The sequence below is a fragment of the Sarcophilus harrisii genome, chromosome 2 (assembly GCF_902635505.1).
Source record: "Sarcophilus harrisii chromosome 2, mSarHar1.11, whole genome shotgun sequence".
In the NCBI taxonomy this organism is placed as follows: Eukaryota; Metazoa; Chordata; class Mammalia; order Dasyuromorphia; family Dasyuridae; genus Sarcophilus; species Sarcophilus harrisii.
This window is the reverse complement of record NC_045427.1, coordinates 465,861,196-465,880,052: the sequence shown is the minus strand read 5'-3', so window position 1 is coordinate 465,880,052 and position 18,857 is coordinate 465,861,196. Positions and strand designations below refer to the sequence as shown.

Here is an 18,857-nt window from a genome sequence, read left to right as displayed (position 1 = left end):
GAGAAGGGCTAGGAACCGTGTGTCTTCTGTGGAGGGGAGTAATAGAATCCTAATAGCATTATACATCTAAATTGAAGTGTTGGTAGGCAGCAGTTTGCTATCTTGAACCATCTGCATTTTTATATCTACCCTGGAGGTAATGTGCTATTGTGGAAATAGCCATCGATTTGGCAGCAGAGGGCCTGCGTTCAAATCCCAGCTCTGCCTTTACTACCTCTGTGATCTTGGACAAGTAACCAAAATCTCTGGGGCTCAGTTTCTTTATGTCTAAAATTGGGGAAATGAAGAAGCTGGACAAGATTTCCAGCCAGATTTATAAGATTTCTTCCAGTGCTAAGCCAATGATCCTTTCCTATTCTTTGTTTTCAATTATGTCTGACTCAGTGAGACCCTGTTTGGGGTTCTTTGGGCAAATATCCTGGAGTGGTTTGCAGTTTTCTTCACCAGCTCATTTTACAGATGAGGAAACTGAGGCAGACAGGGTTAAGGGACTTGCCCAGAGTCACACAGCTAGTAAGTGTCTGAGGCCAGTTTTGAACTCGGGAAGATACGTCTTCCTCATATCAGACCTAGCACTTCTTCCACTCCATCACCTTGCTGCCTGTTTCCTATTTTGGCTGTCACTGTCTCTCTGGTCTGGCAGTTGTGTTCTGACTGCTGCTAAGGGTAACTCACATTTCCTCAGTACCTGAAGGTTTACAAAGAGCTTTTTTCGCAGCATTTCTGTGCAGTAGATAGTGAAGGCGGTTTTATTTCCATTTTATGAATGAGAAACTAAGGTTTAAAGAAGTAAAGAGCCTTGTCCATGGTCCCCCAGAGAATAAATCTTAGGGCCAGACTTCAACTCCAGATTATCTGATGAAGAGTTGCTTGGAAAAACCTCTTCAGACTTTTAGCAATCTGGGGAAGCTGCTAGATCCTTTCTCAGAATAACAGTTTTAAATAAATTTCAGTTAGAGGTTAGAGGAAAAAAGACACAATTTTTCTCTCATCCAAATTTATGAACCTCTGGAAATCTCTCCATTTGGGGATCCAAGAAGTTCTGTTCTAATGGGAAAGAAGCTCCCATGGTGCCTCAAACACTACTTCACATACATGGTACTGAGTAGCATGTGTTGTCCTTTCATGCATAGCACAGCAATGGGAAAGCTAGTGAGGACATTGTGGATTTTGATTTGCAAGGCCTTGGGAAGACAATGATCCTCTTGATGAGCCCAGTTGAGGAGGGAAGACTTCATTTGTAATATGGGGGTAATAATGCCTTTCAGGGTGGAGTTGCCAAGATGGGGATGGCCTTTTGAGAGTCCATCTAGTTTTAGTATCTAACATTCTCCAAGTCAGAAAAATGAGATAATAGACATGAAATAATTTGCAAAAATATAAAACAATTTTGAATGAAGATCTTTATCATCATCATCACCACTGGGGAGAAAGGGAAGGAAGTTCAATGAACCTGTAGTTAGAAAGTCCTGAATTATAATCCTTCCTCATATATTCAGCTTTCTTTGATCTCAGTGTCCTCAAATGAAAAAGTGGATAATAACAACAGAGCTGCTGTATAAAATAAAATGTAAAGTTCTAATTAGCAAACCTTAAAGTGTTATATAAATCTTAGCTTTTACTGTCATCATCATTGTCATCATCTGTAAAGTTGAACTGTTAAGTTAAAACTTAGGGCAAGATTCTTGTATTCTCTACATTCAACTAATAGGGCAGCTGGTCCTTTCATTCTGTGCCTCATCAGCATTCACATTGAAAAAGAAGTGGCAACATTCAAGCATCCATGAAAAATGAGTGGAACCATAACTTCTCTAATCTTTGTGATTGTGTATTCATGTTAGGAAATAAAAACCATATTTATTGTCCTTGCAATTTTTGGAGCTCTTCTTTTCACTTTGCCTTATTTCATACCAAATTTCCCACATTTTCCATCTTATTCTTGACATTATTTATGGCAGCTTAGTCCTCCAATGTATGATATGCTGCAGTTTCTTTAGCTTTTCACCAATCATCAAGCAAGCTTTTGTTGTTGTAAATAGCAACATTTCTGCACAAGTATTTAATATTTTCCTTAATCATTTGCTTTGCAATTGCTCAGCCAAAAGGCTAAGCCCAGGTGTTGGTTATTGTTATTATTTTTTTAATGGCTCTTGAGCAGGTGGTTCCTATGGTTTTAACTTTTTTCAGTTGTAATCTTCTGTGGCCATGGTTATCAGAAATGCAGGATGATGTTATGTCCAATTTAGAGCCTGATTTTAGAGAATAATGTCATCTCTCTATGATGCAAGAATTTGGAGTGTGGCACCCCAGGAAATTATTTGTGGGCAAACTACTTTGATAAGAAAAATAAAGGTGCATGTGTGATGCTTTCAGTGATACGACATTTTAGGGGTGTTTGAATGAGGTGGGGGAAGCTGGTTCCATTTGTTAGGCTTTACCTTGCCATAGTGGTTCATGGTCATGATGCTTGTGAATTTTTGAGTTTGCAAGTAAAAATATGGTTTGGGGTGGAGAGATGCTAACGAGTTTCAGCAAAACTGAGAACTAACTATGCACATGCTGTCCACATGCTAAGGAAGATGATAAGGAAGTATCTCTGGAGGATTCACACTAAGAATTAAAGAATACAGTTGAGAATTATTGCACTGCGTGACATAAAAAACACATAGATTAATATACTGAGAGGTGTCAAGAATAATGAGAAGTGGGAGGTAAAGTAATTAAATGTATCTTAATAAATGTGGGGCTATTCCTTTTAAAAACCTTTCCTGAGACTGCAGCGACTGACAGTGGAGTGTATTCTTCCTGTTGGCAGGTGGCCTAGGAGGGGAGCAGGAGAACGATACGAAAGGCAGCCGGGTGCTGGAAGACAGGAACAGCGTGACGAGCCAAGAGGAGAGAAATGAGGAAGATGAAGACATGGAGGATGAGTCAATTTACACCTGCGATAACTGTCAGCAGGACTTCGAGTCACTGGCGGACCTGACAGATCACCGGGCCCACCGTTGTCCTGGAGGTAATGTTAAACCCGCGCCGTGATTCTGACAGGTGGTTAGAAGGGTAATTGGACATAGCAACAGCTTGAAGCCTCAAGTGAGATTAAAGAATTAATAATGTAATTTTACAGTTAATGTAATTTTATTGTGGTGCCTTGGGTAGCCTGTGTTCACATTTTAAATAAAATTAAAAATAAAAGCAACAGCTTTTCAGTTGGCATGCTGACAGTAATTATGGTTTGATCCCCCCACCAAAAAACTAGAACTTCATAGCACATTGTGTGTGTGTGTGTGTGTGTGTGTGTGTGTGTGTGTGTGTTGAATACGATCTATGTTTGCTCCCAATTTTGGAAGTGCAGTAATTAAGTGATTATTAGTGCAAAGTTAAATGGCTTAAGTTTGGAAAACTCCACAGAAGAGCAAATTTGCAATATCGGGCAAGTTAGTAGAGCCAGAGAGTGGCAAAAATGTAAACTTTTTAAATGCAAGATTGTAATGAATGAATGCTTCCTTAAGAATTGTCTTCCTTGCTTCCCTATTGCTCACCCTTTGTGTAGAAAAGCGGGTGATGGGCTTGCTGCCTTCACAGACTTGGATTCTGGCTCATCTCTCTTTAGTCTACGTCCTCATTGTGGCGATGAGAGAGATGGGAAATGAGATGAGTCCCGAAAAGCCTTTTTAAACTCCAGACCAACTGGGCCTCATTTCTTAACAATGAAAAGAAACCTCATTAATTCACACTCATAATTTCTCATTCGTGGTAATTCACACTCGCACTGGGCTGGTATTTTCCTTTATAATCATGAGACCTTTTGAACTGGGAGGGAATTCAGAGTTCATCTAATCCAAGGATTTTTAACCCGAGATCCATGAAAATGGACAAGAAAAAAAGACATCTTAATTTTCACTGATGTTTAATTGATAGTTAGCATTTCTTTCAGTTTTTGAAACTCTTTTGATAAGACTGCTAAAGAGGGTTCGTGACACACACACACACACACACACACACACACACACACACAATGAATACAGCCTTAAGGTCATAGAGCAGTTATGGTAGATTGGAACCAAGTCTGTGGACTCTGAGGCTCAGTATATCTTGCTTGAGAAAAGGGTCTGATAATTCAATTAATGGAGAAGTCCATTGAAGGGAATAATTTCAGACTGATTTTTCCCTCTCTCTTTGATGCCCCATTTGAGATACTATTGACATATCATAGAATTCAACAAAACAGTCCGATGGGATTGGTGGATATGGGAACTTGACTCTTTATTAAGAGGCAGAAGGAAATTTGCAGAGTATGTATTGTCTTTTACAACTTATTCTGGAGGTACCCTTTCAGGAACTGTAGGTATTCTTATTCCTTTGACACAATACCTTTCTAGTCAGTGATGAAGTCTAAACAAGACTGTGTCAGTTTTAATTTGCTGAAGCTGACTTCATTTTTTGCAGTGATTGGCATTTTGGTGAGAGAATGTTCCCCATTAATAAGTTCTTATGTCCCAGACTCTGCCTAATTTACCTTTGGTAAATTTGGTAAATTGGTAAAGGCCATTGTTGGTGTATGTGTGTGCGTCTATGTGTGTTGGGGGGGGCTGTTAGGAGGGTTGTGAAATCTCTTTCTCCAGTGACCCCATGCCTGCCCACCATATTCTTGGCTGGATACCAATATCCTCTTTGTGGCTATGAAAGAGATGGGAAGTAAGATGAGTCCCGAAAAGCCTTTTTTAAACTCCAGACTATAATAATGAAAAGAAACCTCATTAGTTCATACTCATAATTTCTCATTCGGGGTAATTCACACAAGAGCTGGACTAGTATTTTTCTTCATAATCATAAGACCTTTTGAACTGGGGAGGAACTGGGGAGGAGTTCATCAAATCCAAGGATTTTTAACCTGAGATCCATGAAATTGGACAGGAAAAAAAAAAGACATTTTAATTTTCACTGACTTTTAATTGATAGCATTTCTTTCACTTATTGAAAACAGACTCTTTTGAGAAGGGGTCTGGATATACCAGACTGCTAAAAAGCGAATCTAACTTTAAGATCATAGAGCCTAGTTATTGGTAGAGCTGGAATCAGATCTATGGACTCTGAGGCTCAGTATACCTTGCTTGAGAAAAGGGTCTGATAATTGAATAAATAACACAAGTAAGATTAAAGGTAGAGCTGGTTAAGCTAAGAGAAGAAGCTGTTGTTCTGCCCTTAAGGAAGTGTTCATTTATTTTCATGCAATTGATGCCCTAATTAAAAATCATTCTTATCTATTCATTAAACCAGGTCCCTTTAGGACCTCTATTAGGCAACACTTTGTTAGCCTACTTCGAGGTTTTGAATGCAGCAAAACTACTTAAAAAAAAAATTCTGTAATTCACAGTTGCCTCTAATTCTTCTCCCTTTTCCGTCTTCCCCCAAACCGTTGCCACTAGCACATGACAAAGCCCGGGAAGGACTTTTGGGCTTTGGGGGCACCACGGTGGGGAGCTGTCTCTGCAGAAGATGAGAAATGGTAAATAAACTGTTTTAGTCTGGGTCAGTGTCGCCGAAAGGCAGGGCTTTTTCTGCTCCAGTGAATCTAGCAGAGCCATTGCTGCCGTTCACCTTATTGACAAATTCAGATTTTATCCCAAATCTAAAGTAACATTGTGTGGGCCCCCCCACTGTCTTGATCAATACAAGTAGTACCTACCAATACTCTTCCGAGGGCTGTAATAGGACTTAACTAATGACTTCCATGGGGATGTTGGAGCTAGGATAGTCCTGAAACTCGAGAGTATTGGAAGGGAGGCAGAAATTCCTCAAAAGAATAGGGTAAACCACCTTGCATAATAGGATCCCTTAGAAATTCATTACAGCATGATAAAGGTATAACCTAGTCTGGGAGCAGCTTCTTTGACACAGACAGAAGATGCACAGAGATATTTTTCCCCCTGGGTCTTTGATTCTTAAATTCCAAAGGTTGGGCAAATTTGTGGGAAGTGTGTGTGTGTGTGTGTGTGTGTGTGTGTGTGTGTGTGTAAGCTGCTGCAAATCAGGGTTGGTATCCACCAGACCAATAATGTGCTCTTAGGGGAGAGCTTTTTCTTTTTGTTGTTGTTTGTTTATTTGCTTAGCCAATAAGAATATTGTAAATGTAGGATCCTTCCTCTCCTCTCCCTGTACTCCCCATCCTGGGAGATTATAACCTCTTTGAAGGGAGCAGCCATTTTTGACTTTGTCTTTCCAGCTCTATGCCTAGAGCAAGCTGGGTGTCTTGTACTTAGTACGACTATAAAACCTTGTTGGACAAACCCCTGTTGAATTGAATAGAAGATTCCTTAACATCTGATCCATGCTCCCTTCTTTTATTTTATTTATTAGCCAGGCAGTTGGGATTAAGTGACTTGCCAAGGGTCACGTGGCTAATAAGTGTTAAGCACCTGAGTCTGAATTTGAATTCAGATCCTCCTTACTTAGGGGCTGTTACCATCTAGCTTCCCCCTCACCTTCTTTTAGAGAGGCTGCAGAGTAGAAAGGTTTAGAGGTTAAAAGTGCCCAGAGTCAAGAGGAGCTGGGTTTGGATTTTACCAGCGACTCTCACTGATTGTATGACCCTGAACAAGTCCCTTGATCTCTTTGAGTTTCAGTTTCCTCAAATTTAAAGTGAGGGGATTGAGCTCTAAGGACCCTTTGAGCTCTAAATCTGTGAGCTATTCCCAGGAAATACAAGTTTACTGAATGATTCTTATTTTAGAAGGAAGATTTGCTTCAAATGAGATAATGTAGGTAAAGTCCTTGCATACCATAACGTCCTGTATAAATGCTAACTATTTACGTCCATCCCCTCTCACTAGAGATCTAGGTCTGCTTCTCCAGGCTGGCTGCTTCCCCCTCAAGCTGTGGCTGTGTAGGATAGCTCAGGAAAAGATTGTCGGTATTGGAAGATGCTTGGCAATTGATCCAGCACCAGCAGGTGCTCCTGGTTTTAAAAAAAAATAGGCTATTATTGGCACAGACCTACTGCCCAAGTAACCCCTGCACTGTGTACATGTGCACTCAGTAGGATTAGGGTTCAGGAAATGAATTACAGTTTTGCAAAGCAATCCGCCTTCAAACTACCACTTAAATGCCCTTTGAACCCTGATGGGTGAAGCATGGCCTGTTTTCCATAAGCTTAAATCAGTTGGAATATATCTATGTATATTTGAAAGGAAGGAAGGAAGGATAGTGCCTTGACCAGCCTGATGACAACTGGAGTGAAGTTATAGAAAAATATGCTGAATTAGGAGTCAGAAGACCAAGATTTCAAGTGTACTTGTTAGGGATGTGACCTTAATATTTTTTGGATTAAATTTCACTGTTTGGAGCCTCAGCATTCTCCTCTGCAAAATGGGGACAATAGTTCGCATTTATCTGATAATTTCTTCCTGAGGACTACTGAGTTAACGGATGTGAATGCATTTGACAAAGAAGAAAGTCCTAATGATATATGTGATCAATTCAAACAATGACAACCTGCTTTTTGTTGCCCAGAAAAACAAAGATCTTGGCAGTATATGGTCTTCTTGGCTTCCCAGGCTTCTGTCTCATTTCTTTTACAACAATGTACCTAAAAAGCCTGTGACCATTTCTCTCACGCTTTTAGCTGTCTGTGCCTGATAACCTTGCTAATCTGTAGGTGGGAAATAGACTTCTACCAGTGATGTGAATGTGGGTGAAGGACATTTGGAAACAGTTTGGAATTCAAAATGTAACAAAAAAAAGGAAATGAAATGAAATTTGGAAACTCAAAGTTTTAGAGGATTGCTCAAATATTTGGTCACTTCCACCCAGATGGTTCTTTATAACCAGAAGCCAGAGACATCTTCCCTTATCATATTACCTGCAGGGAAGGAGTAGGGGAGGGAATATCTATAATTTTCTGTTGTAAACTGTAACAATATGAATATGATAGATTCAGAAAACTGCATGAAACTGTATTCCTTGTCTTCCTCAGGCACTGCTTTCTTGCTTCCTTGAGAAATCACTAAGTAAAGAAATCACTAAATGAAGAAATCACTTAACTTGGAAAAAAATGTAAACAATAATGCTAGTTTGTTTTAGGCTGAGATATAGTATGCTAAGTATTAGTCTCAGAATGAGGGAGGCCTGGATGTGAATTCTGGCCCTATCCTTTAGTCGTTGTGTGGCTTTGAAACCATCTGCTCAGACCTCAGCTTCCCTGTTTAGCAAAGGATGCTAAAATTATTTGGAAATATCTATCATGTTGAAGAAGGCATTTTTCTTTAAACAAGGACAATTGTAGCAAGTTAATTCCAGGTTGCTGTTTTTAGTAATATAGGATAGTGATTGAGATACCTATTCTTTAGATACTATTTCTTTAGTATTAGGACTCAGCAGGTTAGAAACTCCCTCTCCTAAGGTAGCTAAGACAGCATGTAGTCTTAGAATTGTCTAGAGCACTAAAAAGTTAGGTGATTTGTCCATTGTCATTCAGCTTGTCTGTGTAAGAGAGGGCACTGGAACCCAGTTTTTCGTAGATCCCAGAATACATGGATTTTGTAGCCCTCTGCCTCCTGGACAACCCTGCCTATACTGATAATTGTATTATTACATATTTATATAATTAGGTTAATAATATACCAAGATTAATACAGTGCCATACAGTAATTTTATCAGAGGGCGGGGTATAGTATTACTAGCAGATCTTGGAGTTAGGGATATTTGGCCTCAGTTCCATCTCTGATACTGTTAATTTTGGACAGACTTGTAATCTCTCTGAGCTTTTGGTCATTCCCTATGATTTATACTAGATGTTATGAATGGATTGGGATCTATTTTAGTGTTCCACCGATGAAATTGCAGATCTTGATGTAATAATTACATAACAAAAATGTCACCTTGTTGTCTATACTATATTTCTCTAGGTTCTAGTTTTGATTTTGCTGCTAAATCACTTAGTTAAGTCATTACTTCTTTTCAGATTTTCTTTTTCTCATCTTTAAAATGAGAGGTTGGACTATATTAGATATCTTAAGAAAGTGAGGGTTTATTATTCTTTGGCATTTATTTAGAATGTCATATTTCTAGGTACCACTAGCTGGATGCTGCAGTGGATAGAATACTGGCCTTCAGTCAGGGAAATCTGAGTTCAAATCTAGTTTTACTAGTTGGGCAAGTCACTTCACCCCTGTTTGCCTTAGTTCCTCTTCTGTAAAATGGAGATACATTGGATAAGGAAATACCACTCCAATATCTTTGTCAAGAAGACCTCATGGGGTCACGAAGCATGACTGATCAACTGAGCAAGATCAACTGAAGTTTTTAGACTATTGTTTCTAGGAATGTGTCATAGAATCAGAAGATTTCTGTCCTAACATTAAGTTACATTAAATCGTTTTTGAAAATTTTGTTCACTGTTTTCCTCACTTTGAAATTAAAGTTCTATTTGATTCCGGGTCGGGGTGGGGGGGAGGAAGGAAAATTGTGTTTATTTTTAATTTATGAAATAAAACAAGCATTCCTTAACATAGTAGAATTTTTTAAAAATGCAAAGAAACTGAAAATCTATTAAAGTTACATTGAATCTTGTCTAATTCTTGCCACGAGTAGCAGGACAGTGTAGTTAATTGATAAAGAGGCTGCTTAGTAGTAAGGAAAACCTGGATTAAAATTCTGCCTCTGATATATAACACTCTGTGATTCTGAGCAAGTCACTTAACTCCAGTACCTTAGACAATTCTCTGAAAATATAAATTGAAGAATATTGGTGTCATTATTACCTACATCAATGAAATCATAGGTCTGGTAGGTCTGATTTGAAATTGTAATTCAGAATTGGGCAAAAGAGGACCTGAGCAAAATTTATCAGTTCACAATTCAGGAAGGAGTTTGCTTGATTGTTTTTTTTTTTTTAAGTGTGAAAAAGGTTGCAGAGGGAATGTTTAAGCTACCTCAGAGGACAACCTATTTTCAATTACTTTAGAAAATACTTAAGTAGGAAGCCTGAGGCACTTTCTATTCAGGTATAGCAATATTCCTAAATGATCTCAGATGTTTACATACATTTACTAGGCTAATTACCAATAATTTGTAACCTATTCATTTAAGTAGGTCCCCTAAGGACCTCTATTTGGCAACAGCTTGTTAGCTTAGTTTAAGTTAGAAAGTTTTAAAGCCTTTAAAACATTTTATTTTGGTCCATACCTGTCATGGGCATTGGGAACTCGCCATAGTTTATGGTGGTACAGAGCTATCTGTGACAATGAAAAGTTGAAAGAATTTTTTCTTGATCAACTGAGCTAGGCAGGACCTGAACCCCAGATCTTCTTATCTCGAAGACTAGCCCCTCTACTTTCTCTCATTAGAGCAAACACTACAATCATCTTATCTACCTTGAAAATGTCCTAAATTTTCTACAGTTATTTTTTGAAGTTCTTGAAAATTGTACAGTTGTTCTCTAAAGTAGCTAAAACATTGCCTTTGCACTAGGATCTAATGAAGATTCATTGTCTAGCCTTGTCATCTAGAATATTTGGGGTCGTCTTTAAAGATAGTGAGCAATTCAAACATATACGTTGCCCTCCATTCCAACATACATACTAAATTTAGATTGTATTAATGAAGTTTGATTGTGTTAGTGTTGTATGTGGCTATTGACAGTAATAATGTCTGCATCATTTTGATATCATGATCCCTTGTACATGGTAGATACTTAATAAATGTCTATAGAATTGGATAGTTCTTGCCCTAACATTAGAATTTCTTACATTTTATATTTTCAGCTCTCTAAAGTAACAAAAATTGTCTTTTAGGTCAGGGGTCTAGTGGGTTGGAGATGGTGTAAAAAACCAGTTTCTACTTGTTTCCTACCTCAGGTCCCTGTTTGGAATAGAAATCGATGTAGCTTTACCCAGGTCTATATCTAGTTAGTTTAGAATGGAGATGTAGACAGAAAGCCATCTCTCCTTTGTACATCTCAAGGATTTCTCTTTTGCTCAGAGAAACATTTATTTCTTGAATTCTGGGATTGGAGAAATAACAACACAAAAAAAGGATAAAGGAATTAATTTTTTAAGTGTCTTTTTTGCTTGATTGGAACTTGGGAGTATTTTCCAAAAAACACTTCTGAACAACACTCCTCCTTTTGCTGGAGAAAGTGAAATTATGTTGAGTCAAGAGCCAGAGGAGAAAGTTAATTACACACCTAGTTTATACAGCTGTGGCCAAAGTGACCTCTGGGCTCTAATTACTAGGTTTGGTGCTGTTTGAATAGCCTCATCTTGGCCAGAGCCTGAGTCCTTCCCACTAACCTGGCCATCCCTGCAATTTAAGAGTAACAAATTTCCCCTTTCCCTTTGTGTAAAACTGACATGCTCTTGCCTTTTTCAGAGGGCCAAGGGGCAGTTTTTTCAGCTTGGCAGTGGGGGACTCCTAGCTCATGGGTAGGGCTTCTCCATGCAGATCAATCATTCAATCAGTCAAAAACCAAACATTTATTAAGAACCTACTATGTGTCAGGCACTGAGTTTGTGACTGGGAATAGAAAGACAATGATGATGTATTCCAAGTGAATTAGTTTTACAATCAGGGACCTAGATTTGAATTTTGAGTCTTTTTCTTGATATTTTTGTGAATTTAGGCAAGTCATTTAATTTGGCATGGGGAAGTGCTGATGCAATCAATGCAAATTTAACCATAAAATACTGTTAAAAGGGTGAAATTCGAACAGGGAAAACAATTTTTAGCTCCATATTTCTTATAACGTCTAAATAGTGATAATTCATCTTTAGATAGGTATTTAGTGTTTCCAATGTATTTTCTGCATGATAAGCATGTGAAGCAGATAGCAGAAACATTATCTACATTTCAAAGATGAGGAAATTGAGTCTGGGATTATTTAACTTGTCCCTGGTTTTACAGCTAATAAGTGTTGGAGTCCATGTTTGAATCCAGACTCTCTTCGTTCCAGACTCAGTGTTCTTTGAAATGCCAACTTCTACCAGAGATAAGGAGGGCAGAGCACTTGCCTTCTTCTTGATTGATTAGTTTTTTCTCCTATTCTGTGAGTTCCTTGGTAACCCTTACTAAGCACAGAGTGTGTATGCACTCTACAATATGCAAAACTGAGCATGATAGTTGTCTTCATGTACTTTATTTGAGGGGCTATCCTATGAAATTACTTGGCTTCAAGAAGCAAACTAAGAGTCATTGCGTGGCAGATTTATGGTTAAAGTTGCATTGGTTGTTCAGTCATGTCTGATTCTTTGTCACTTTGTTTGGGGTTTTCTTGGCAAAGACACTGGACTGGTTTGCCATTTCCTTCTCCAGCTCATTTTACAGATGAGGAAACTGAGGCAGTTAAGTGACTAGTCCAGGGTCACACCACTAGTAATTGTTTGCTACCAGATTTGAACTCAGGGAGAATCCAAGCCTGGCACTCTACCCACTATGCCACCTAGCCGCCCTAAGGATCCCAGGAGGCAGATAGAAAAGCTTTCTAAGAGAGAGTTATCCTGCGGCGGAATGGGCTTCTTTCTGAGTAGTGAGACTCCCCCCCTGTTGGAAGTCTTAGAGAAGAGGCTGGATGATCTCTGTGGCAGGAGGCTGGAGATAGTGGCCAGCCTGAAGGGCTTGGGCTGGCTCTGAGATTCCTCCATTCTGCCATCGCATAAAGCGAGGCACACCTGGGATGTGAGCGGGTGCTAGCGTGTGGCCATTTGGAAGAAGAGCAGAGGACTGGGGTAGGTGGTCAGTGTCTTTGTCCTGCAGGGTGAGTGTTGACACTCTCCCTAAATTGCCTGCTTGTGAGAGTAATCGTTTTCCATTACAAAGCCTTCTGGAAAGTCATGCAATTGTGGTGTGTCTATGGTTCAGAATTCAGTCTTTGGGTAGCAGCGCTCCAGGTCTCCGGTGGTAAATCTGTTGGGGAGTTAGTTTTCTGAGGCTAGTTTCATTAACCTCCTTTGAAGAGTCCAGATTTATGAAATGTCACCACCTTGGCTCAATTACACAAAGTAAATCCCGGTATCACATTTTTGGAGTTATACATCTCACAGAAATTGGATAACAAATCTAACAATATAGAAAGCACGAGCTAACGTGCGAAGAACCAGTAGCTCAGTCTTGATTTCCATGGAAAAAAATAACACACATAACCACCATCTCTTGAAGAGTCAGTATGATGTGTGGTAGGAGAAAAAGCATTGACCTTAAGAGGCTAGAGTTGAAGTCCTGGCTTTGCTGCTTACTGAATTTTGTAAGTCACTCCCCCTCAGATAAGACCTCAGTTTCCTCATCTGTAAAATGCTAGGTGGTGCAGTCCGTAGAGTTCTGTGTCAGAAAGACCTGAATTTAAATCCATCCTCAGATACTTCCTAAATATGTGTTTGATACCAGTTTTGTTTCCTTATCTGTCAAATGAGTTGGAGAAGGAAATGGCAAAGACCGCTTCCAGTATCTCTGCCAAGAAACCCACCCCACATTGTGAAGGATCTGTCTCAAGTGAAATGACTCAACAACAACCTTCTTCATCTGTCAAATAAGAGCAGTTTCAACTACAGGATTTCTAATTCCTTAGTCTTCCTTACTTCAAGAGAGCCAGTGATGTGAAATGAGCACTGATTCTAGAGTTGTAGATTCTTGCTTTAAATATTGCCCTAGCTACTCACTGTCTTTATGATAGCATCAAGGTCAAGCTTCTTTGGGGCTCAGTTTCTTCATCTATCATTTGGAGGGATGGGTTAGTCCGGGGCTTCTTGCTTTCTGTTGACCATCTGGTAAAATGCATAGGCTCTTTCTCAGAAGAATGTTTTAAATGAACAAATTAAAATACATAGGATTACAAAAGAAACTAAGTATACTGAAATACAATTATCTATTTATTATCTATAGCTATACTTAAATGTAAAGTTAAGTGTATGTTAAGAACTCCTGCATTAGATTAACCAACCAGAAAGCATTTATTAAATGTCTGTTAGGTATTGGGGCTACAAAAAATAAAAATGAAAAAGCCACTGCCTTTGAGGAATTTATATTTTATTGGGAGAGACAACATGAACAGATGATCTCTAAGGTCCTTTTCTACCTCTAACATTTTATGAGGTCCCTGAAGCACCTTGAAACTAAAAAGTCATCCTCACACAGCTGGGTATTTGCTACTTTGACCATTTTCAGTGTTGTTGGGTTTTCCAGATTCTTTCATGTATTAGAACAGAATCCAGGTGAAATACCTGGTATCATTAATGTATTTCAGGAACAAGCTAAGTGACCAATGATTAGGATGCTGAGATAAGAGGCAGGAAGACTCCAGTTCAAATTCAGCTGTATATGCATACTAGCTGTGTGAACCTGGTCACCTCTCTCCTTGTGAACATAAGTACCCATCCTATTCAGATATACACTGTGTGCTGGTCAGCCCTGTGCTGAACATTGGGAGAGATAAATTAGAAGCAGATAGACCTTGTCCTTTTTAATGAAGAGGATGCTAAGTAGTTGAAGAGATAAGCTTTATAACAGGCAAGACCTTAGACCCAAATGACAAAATGTTAAATTATGTGATATATAGACTATAAGAGGGCATATCTGCCTAATTTCCTTTCTATCATATCCATCTCAGTCCCTCATTCAAAAAAATTAATGGGACTTTCCCCCCATCCTTATTTGACCCGACGAGGGGTGATAAAGTGCTTATTTCCTTAGGGAATCATCTAATTTAGCAAATATTCATTTAGCATTAATGTACTAGGCTCAGTGTTATACAAAGGCAAAAAATGACATCGTTTTTACCCTTATGCTGCTTCCATTCTACTAGTTATAATCAATGAAAGCCAGTTTGAGGCTAGATATTGGCTAGTGACTAGGGCTTATTCCTCTAAATGTGAAGGCTGATAGAGGGCACTTAAGGCTAGGATATCTATCTGATAGTCATAAATGGTCACTGAAACATGGCTCATGAGGATACCTTATGACATGCAGTTTTTTTTCTTTTCCTCCTTCTTTCAAGCAGACCTTAGTTTTTCTTTTCTTTCTTTTTTTTCTTTTTAACCTCTACCATTTTGTCCTACCCAAATTTTTTAGCATGTACCCTATTAAGTAAAACAGACAGAAATGTGGAGTGGGAGCTCTTGTGGGTAGAATTATCGCATGGCAACAAATTTTGGGTTTTAGGTCATGGAATCAGAGGATTGCAACTTTAGAGCTGGGAAGAAATTCAGAGACTATAAAGTTCAATCACTTAATTTTGCAGATGAAATCTCTCCCGACCCAGGGAGATAAAATTACTTTTCCAAGGTCATATCAATAGAAGGTGTCGGTCTGAATTTGAACCCAGAACCTCTGATGCCAAATTCTTTACTCTTTTTGTTTTATCTTGTTGTCAGAAAATAATTGTAGGATCATAAATTTTAGATCTAGAAGGACTCTTAGAGGCTAGTGAGTCCAACTGCTTCATTTTATAGAGGAGGAATTGAGATTAGGCTAAGTACCTTGCTCTCAGTCTCACATGTTAAATGTTAGATCCATGAACACTTGTGCTAATCAATTTCACCATTCAAGACAGGATTTTAAATTATCATTATTATTGTTGTTGTTATCATTATTTATCACCTGAGTTTTTAGGTGGTTCTTCTGTAAAGTAGGATTTTCACTCACTGTGCTGCAGAGAAGTAAATGTTCTTTATATTCCATATATATAGATTTCAGTCAACACAATGCATCTTTTGTGACTACACATTTTATATGTATTTAATAGATTTTAATATATCCAATACATTTTAATATTAAAGGCCTTCTGACTGGGTCAAATGATTGAATCATTTGTTTACGCTCTTCATTCAGTTTTGAAGAACATTATTGGGGCTTATTCCTTAGCATACCCCATTGGGTCAATGCATAGATTCTATGGGACAAACATATGTCCTCTAGATATTTCCTGAGGCAGCTGTAGTGCCCAAAGTCCAACTATTTATAAAATCAGGTGAACCTTGTGGCTTGCTCAGACACTTGGTTGTCTTAGTGTAATGACAAGTTTTGTTCTTGTTAAGTTGTTTTAATTGTGTAGATTAGTTTGGGGTTTTCTTGGCAATATCAGTGGAGGAATTTGCTACTTCCTTCTCCAGTTCATTTTACAGATGAGGAACCTGAAGCAAACGGGGTGAAGTGATTTGCCCAGGATCATGCAGATAGTAAGTATCTGAGGCCAGATTTGAACTCAGGAAGATGAATCTCCTTGACTCCAGGCCCTTCTTGGATTCCTTGTGACAGAGAAAAAAGGGAGCATATAATGGAGTATGTTTTCAGAGAGATGATCCATGGCTTTGGGGACCTCCTAATTCAATAGAAAAAGTAGGATTGTTATATTTGGGGAGTTACTAGTCTGCTGAAAATCTGTGGTTCCTGTCAAGGTAAAGATTCCATTCAAATGTGGGAGACATAACATGAACACAAATAATAGAAAGCCCTCAAGTATTATAAATAGCATTATTTATAATAATACTATATATAAAGTATATAAATACTATAAATAATACTATATATATATATTATATAAATACTTTCCTTTTGGAAGGTCATGTCTAGTCAAAAAAGGTACTGTGGATATTTGGATTTTAATCTAATAATATTTTAAAAGTACTTAGCAGAATGCCTGGAAGATAGCAGACACTTAATAAAACATTTCCTTCCCTGCTAATCTTACTCCTGCTATTGAAACCAGTTGTATGACACTGCTGGTAAATCCTTCCTACTTCCTGGGTCTTGGTTTCTTCATCTGCACAATGAAGGAATTGCACCAGGTAATCTCAAAGGTCTCTTCCAGATTTAAGTCTATGGAAACAACTAAAACAAATGTGCTTTAGCAGCATGCCACCGGTGACTCAAAATACTAAGGGAACAGACAGACTCTCCCAGAGGGAAGTGCATCTCCGTTCTCCTCTCCCAGAGGAGCGGCAGAGAGTTACTTACTAGCCACAGAGCTCTGAATTCTGACCCTATTATATCTTCCTTTATCCTGTTAGTCATATATAATGAAAGGTCCCTAAAATGGTTGGTGACCATCGCCCTTTGGCCCCAGCAAGTGAGTGGTAAGTGGTGGTTTCTCTATAGCCAACTTTTTATCAGCTGCCTGATTCCCAGGTGAGCACTCTTGGCTTTTTCTTACTTGTACTTGCTGTAGCCCTCAGATTTAGAGAATTTCAGTACTGATAGAATTTGCTTTTTGTAGAATGAATGCCTGTTCCTGGAGAGGGAAGCAGGAATAGAATGCTGTCTAATGCATTCAAGATTCATGCTATTTTAAGAAAATCTGTTGTGAATTCTTTTCAAATGAAGAATAATTTTCAATCAATCCGTCAATAAGTGTTGATTAAGTCTCATATCAGTTATGACAGTGTTGATAGTAGCATCCCACCATTTGTCATTTACAAAATGCTATTATTTTCACATGAAGGTCATGATACCCATGTTGGGGTCCCAGTTGAGGTTAAAGAGTCTGGTTTTGATCTAGAAATCATCTCTGGAACCTGGAAACTGAACATTTTTTTCCCTGAGTCTGATCTTATTATTTTTTAGCCTAATAAAATGTGATGAGATTATAAACCAAAAGTGACTTTTCTTCCCACTCCACACCTTTAACCTCCCCTCTGGGTTGTCCTAGTGTTAGGATTAATTGTGTCCTTCATTTCTTGTGCTGCCATTTAGGCTAAAATTCATGGAATAATAGAATCTTGGAAATGGAAAGGCCCTCAGAGACCCTTCTAACCAAACCCTTCCCTGAATGAGAATCTTCTCTACAATGTAACTAATCAGTGGAGCTCCAACCTTTGTTTGAAGATTTCCAGAGAACCTCATTTGCCTTTTCTATGCCTTAGTTCATTACCTTATAAAGCAAAGAGTTTAGATTTCCTTATCTTTAAAGTTCCTTCCAGTTCTGATACTGTATTCTAACAGTCTACGTTCAATATTGTTTCCAATAGTAATATACTCTGTATGATCTTTTATGCCGTCAATATCCTTGGTCCCCTTATGATGTGTTGTTACAGTGTAATACTTGATCAAAGTTAGATGAGCTTCTCTCCTGGAGCTCATGACTCCTGGTTTTGCCTTCTCTCTCTAAATAAGAAGCCTCCTGTGAACGTAATTCTGCGCTCTCTCTCTCTCTCTCTCTCTCTCTCTCTCTCTCTCTCACTCTCTCTCTCTCTCTCTGTCTCTGTCTGTCTCTCTTTCTTTCTGTCTCTGTCTCTCTGTTTCTCTCTGTCTCTCTTTTACTATCTCTATCACTCTGTCTCTGTCTCTTTCTCTCTGTTTCTGCCTCTGTGTCTTTTTCTGTCTTTCTCTGTCTCTGTCTCTTTCACTGTCTCTATCACTCTGTCGCTGTCTCTCTGTCTCTCTTTATCTCTGTCTCTCTTACTCTCTGTCTCTCTCTCTGTCTGCCTCTCTCTGTCTTTCTCTCTGTCTCTCTCTCTGTGTCTCTTTCTGTCTTTCTCTGTCTCTCTGTCTCTCTCTCTCTCTCTCTCTCTCTCTCTCTCTCTCTCTCTCTTGTTCTCTCTCTGTCTCTGTCTCTCTGATTTTCTCTCATGCACTAAGCTCCAGATGCTGCAGAATTCTAACAAAAATGGTCTCGCTGACAGTGATCCAGGAGCAGTAGAGAGGCAAATACCACTGAGAAACATACCAACTTCTCAGTGAGGATACATGGGGTCTCAGAGCTTTGGATAGGTTTATTTAGGGCTTCCCCCTCTTCCAAGACTGGATTATAACCATAAGAGAATTTGAATGTCAAAGTTGTAAAGTTCTGAAGAGGTCATGTGCTCCACTCCCCACTTTACATATGAGGAAGCCGTGTCAGAGAGTAGAAAGGACTTTCCTAAGACCACATTGGG

The 18,857-nt window shown here is 38.8% G+C and overlaps 1 protein-coding gene across 1 annotated transcript in view; it reads left to right on the top strand.

The window, feature by feature from the left end:
• Positions 1-18,857, top strand: part of ZNF423 (zinc finger protein 423) — a 399,295-nt gene that overhangs the window by 137,052 nt on the left and 243,386 nt on the right. The window contains exon 3 of the mRNA XM_031954447.1: positions 2,816-3,016. Within this exon, the coding sequence (XP_031810307.1) occupies positions 2,816-3,016 (201 nt within the window). The remainder of the gene's footprint in view (positions 1-2,815; positions 3,017-18,857) is intronic.